The sequence below is a fragment of the Bidens hawaiensis genome, unplaced genomic scaffold (assembly GCF_021521415.1).
Source record: "Bidens hawaiensis isolate Kalapana, Puna unplaced genomic scaffold, B.hawaiensis_p1.1 tig00034174_1, whole genome shotgun sequence".
Classification (NCBI taxonomy): Eukaryota; Viridiplantae; Streptophyta; class Magnoliopsida; order Asterales; family Asteraceae; genus Bidens; species Bidens hawaiensis.
Window position 1 is genome coordinate 33167 of NW_027495889.1, and position 4702 is coordinate 37868.

The window sequence follows — 4702 nt, forward strand, 5'->3', positions numbered from 1 at the left end:
GCAACAAGTATTATGATTCGAGAAGAAAAACGACACTACAACAATATAAAAACGGATCTAAACCGAATTGAATTCTCCGAACACTAATAGTATAACACTCCACCCTAGCATCAATATTATGGTCTTTTAGCAACATTTGTCCGTGTTCAAACATTTTTAGATAATTAATTTGAAAATTGTATTCTCCAGCAAAACATGTTCCACGTTACTTGTGTACTAGGATAAGGATAAGAACATCCATAAACCATCTACACAAAACCGTGTACCAAACCGGGTCCAACTTTATAACTGTACACCCCACATTGGCACAGCACATATGTTTATAACAAGCCAAACAAATAAAAAGTATTGTATTGTAGATCTAGATCATCAGGTTAAAGATGGTGAAGGATCGGAAAGTTGGAATAGCCGTAGATTTCTCAAAGAGCAGCAAGTTAGCTTTGAAATGGGCAGTTGATAACTTAGCTGATAAGGGTGATACGTTCTACATCATCCATGTTAAACCTCACTCAGCCGATGAGTCACGGAACCAACTCTGGGAGGCCACTGGTTCTCGTAAGTTGATAACAAACTGTGTGACACCACTTTAGTGGGGACAACAGACTAATAGGTTATCTGTATATCTTTATTTGGTTGATGGATTCAAATTGATTTCAGTTACGGAATAATTAGTGTTTTTTGTACTATGTCTATAACCACTCTGGTAGGACTATACACTATACAGTGACGCTTGGTTATTTATGGCTTGTCTACCTTATCCTAGGAGGGTTGGTGTAGGTTTAATATGTAACTGTAAAAGCTAGGTGTTTTGTGGTGTTGGGTTCTTTTTTGGTGGATGTAAAGTTGGTCATGTTAACCAGTTATACTTGTATAAATGAAAATTTTACTTGGCCGTTCAAAAAAAAAAATACATTACCACTAGGTCATGGGTACTGGGTACTAGGGGAGCTCGGCTCGTTTAACTTACACAGAGTTTGAGCTCGACTTGTTTGGAGCTCTATTTTTAAAGCTCGAGCTCAGCTCGTTTACTATTTATCAATTATTTTTTATATAATTATAATTATTTTTTTCTATTATAAATTTATGTATAAAATAATATATATTATTTAGTTATTTTTATTTATTTTTTCATAGCATTATATATATAATATAATAATTATTAAATATATATATATATTAGAAAATTACATAAATGAAAGGCTCGTTTAGGCTCGCGAGCCGGCTCGAGCTCGATAAGTGAACCCCAGGCTCAGGCTTTTTTATTAAATGAACTTACTTTTAGGCTCGATCGAGCTTTTTAACGAGCCGATCTCAAGTAGCTTGGTTCGTTTGCACCCCTAGGGTATCTGTGATTATCTTGTAACTAGAGTAATTAATGTCTTTTTTTTCTTATGATTGTAGCTTTGATTCCGTTGGTGGAGTTTAGGGAGCCGGAAGTGATGGCGAAATATGATGTGAAGTTGGATGCTGAAGTGTTGGACTTGCTTGATACAGGGGCTAGACAAAAGGAGGTTAGATTTGTATATGATGTATCATATGAATTTGTGTTTTTTGGATATTAGTTGTTTGATATGAATTTTTGTTTGTTAGATTCATGTGGTGGCAAAGTTGTATTGGGGAGATGCTAGAGAAAAGCTGGTGGAAGCCATTGAAGATCTGAAACTGGATTCTTTGGTTATGGGTAGCAGGGGACTCAGTGGCATCAGAAAGTACTACCTTTGCTTAATTTTCCTTCTTTAAACCGGATTAGTAATTTTTAATCGGTTGTGATATCGATATTATTTCACTGATACACCAAGGCCGTCTTAGGGGTGTTTGGGTGAGCTTTTAAAAGTTGTTTATTTACTTGTTGAAAAGCAAAATGTGTTTGACAAAGTTCCTCAAAAAGCTTTAAATTGGAGCTTTTCGAAAATCAAATAAACAAAAAAACAATTTTAAAAGCTCATCCAAACACCCCCTAGACAGTTAGACCCAATACAGAGCTCGATCACCGTCTAGGGCATTGTCTCGATAAGGTCATGATTTTTTTTAAAAAAAAGTTATATATAATATATGTAATATTTTTAACTGTTATTGGGTATGAGCCTAATAAAGCGGTAATGAAATAAAACAATGAACAATCGGTTTTGAGAAAATAAAAGCAATATAAAGGCCATTTTTCCGTATTCATCTTGGGCACTTGAAATCTCCCAGATGATCCTGCATCACACCACCTTTAAAAAATGAATACCAACCGCGTGTCATTTGATATCCATTTTCGTCCTATCAAACATATATGAAGTTATATTTGTCGTATGAATGTATGATAGACAAAAGTCATACTCGCCTTATGGCTTTATCCGAGTCGTATTAGTTACCTTTTTTATGATAAAAAAATCATACAGGCCGTACGGTTTGGGCCTCACGCGGCCTATATGACCTTTTTGTCTTATAAATCACCCTATGATCACTTTTGTGACATGGTTGTAGTGTAGTAAGTGGTGTTTTGTATAGATTGCAATTTTTAAACGTTCATGATAAGTGTTGTGTTACACCTTTTTTTATAACGTGAATGTTGTTAATTGTGAAGGATAATACTTGGAAGCGTGACAGATTATGTGATGACAGCTGCACCATGTGCTGTGACAATTGTCAAGGATCCGGACACATTCCACAAGCACTAAATTATCTCTTCTTTTGTTTTGTACTTTTGTGTGATGTTGCTTTCTCATAATATCATCCCCGTGTATCTACTCTACCTACTACTACATCGAATCATGGTTTGCTTGTATTGATTTTTCTAATAAATTATGGTGGGTGTATAATTATTGATAGAACTCTGTTAAGTTTTTATAATTTTTTAAAAATGTCTGCAGCAACAAATCTTACTGTCACAAAACCATTCGCTCTTAAAGATGTTAAGGGGTCTTGTTACTCATTTCCCTAAGAGTAATCATGTTAACACTAAAGTGATTATTATTACCCGCTATAATTTTGAACTAGGGAATTTGTTCATTTTGTTATATTATAAATTTATAATAGTAGTTACTATAGTTGAAGTGGAGGGACATTCTTTTCCTTGAACCCACAAGCAACAGAAGGAAAAAAAGAAAGAGAGGGAAAAACCATTTCCGATACAACTATACAAGTGAATGAGTGATTTAGGTTTATACATTTGTAAGGTGTTTTGGGCTTCACGTGTCTGACCAGTGACCGCAAACGACAAAGGTTGGGCAATGGTGGTCTGGTGGGCTTTCCTCCAATTAACATTAAGTGATTAAACATTATATCTTTAAACTTGTTAGCATGAGAAATTGTTTAAAATTTGCATATCAAGATAGTAAAGTTTTAATAATTTTTTTTTACATTTTTGTAATTTTATCTACATAATACATAAGCATTATAAAATTATACAGTATGTAATAAATTTATAACATAATAATAAATATATAGATGGAAGAACGACCACAAAAGATGGTACATGGTAGAGGAAATACGTGTATTTAAATGAAAATGTAATGTTTGTAAGAATTTAGATGTTCTTGGCATTATTAGAGTTTCTATAATGGCTAGGTCTTTCAATGAGTGAATATAATGTTCGTAAGAATCTAGACGCTCTTAGTATTATTGTAGATTTTTTGGTCGTCAGGTTTTTTTTGGAGGAGTAATACGGTGATTGGAATAAGAGAGGGGTGAGGAAGATATGAGAGGAGGTGGTGAAGAGAGGATAAAGAAGATCGTTTTTGAGATATGTTTTAGTGGGCATGCGAGAGAATGTGTGGATAGCTGCCACAATTTCTGTTTTTTGAGCCTGTTAAAGTATCCGTATTACCGACTCTCTCTCTCTCTCTCTCTCTCTCACACATACACACCCAACACAAAGTGACTAATCAAATGACACGCAAGAAAAATATTCATTTTTAAAAACACCAAAAACCATCCTACGAGGAGATTCTAAAACACCCAAAAACAATAAACATAATATCCAGCTTTTTAGATGTATATTTATATATACGCCTCATATAATGAAGAAACACTAAGTGAACCCTGGACAGATTATAGATAATCTGGGGGTTAAGTAATGTTTCTCACGGATGAGATCTAGCTGAGAAGGCTGTTCTTCAGGAGACCTGCAAAACAAACACCGTAAGCTCGTCACTGAGAAGGGGGGGTTCCTCCTTGTGACCACCCTCCGGCGTGAGAATCAGACTAGATTGCTCTGAATATAAGTGTATATTAAGAGATTGCTAGATAACTGGATAGCAGATGATCTTACCATTCCAAGATGTTGGAGTATTTATAGCCGAAGGTAGGTTTCCAAGCAGGTACAGCCGGCTGAATAGTATTCCTGTTCTACCAACAGTGGATTATGCACAGGCCATACTGGTTGGTGGATAAGTTACGGCTAACAGTAACAAAGTCGGCTGCACTATTCCACCAACTGTAGATTATGCACCTCCCACCTACTGTGGATTATACGCAGGCCATACTGGTTGGTGAATAGGTTACGGCGAACAGTAACACTATTCTACCAACTGTAGGCTACGCACGCCCGTCAGTAAGAGTTGGTGAGTAGGCAGCGGCTAATAGTGACAAACAGTACTAGAGGGTGCTCCTCCTCGTATGTAAGGCCCCGAACCCGGTAGCCCTACTTTAGCGTCGGATTTACTCATAAACACAGTTCTTCAAATCAGAGTTTATTAAAACTTTTCGCGGAATATAA

General features: G+C 35.8%; 1 protein-coding gene across 1 annotated transcript; it reads left to right on the forward strand.

The window, feature by feature from the left end:
- The first annotated feature begins 330 nt into the window (after window positions 1-330).
- LOC143585813 (universal stress protein PHOS32-like) lies at window positions 331-2816 on the forward strand. Its single transcript, XM_077067509.1, has 4 exons — window positions 331-555; window positions 1402-1511; window positions 1591-1709; window positions 2570-2816. The coding sequence occupies exons 1-4, from the start codon at window positions 381-383 to the stop codon at window positions 2661-2663; spliced, it is 498 nt and encodes a 165-aa protein (XP_076923624.1). The 5' UTR covers window positions 331-380; the 3' UTR covers window positions 2664-2816.
- The last annotated feature ends 1886 nt before the right edge of the window (window positions 2817-4702 follow it).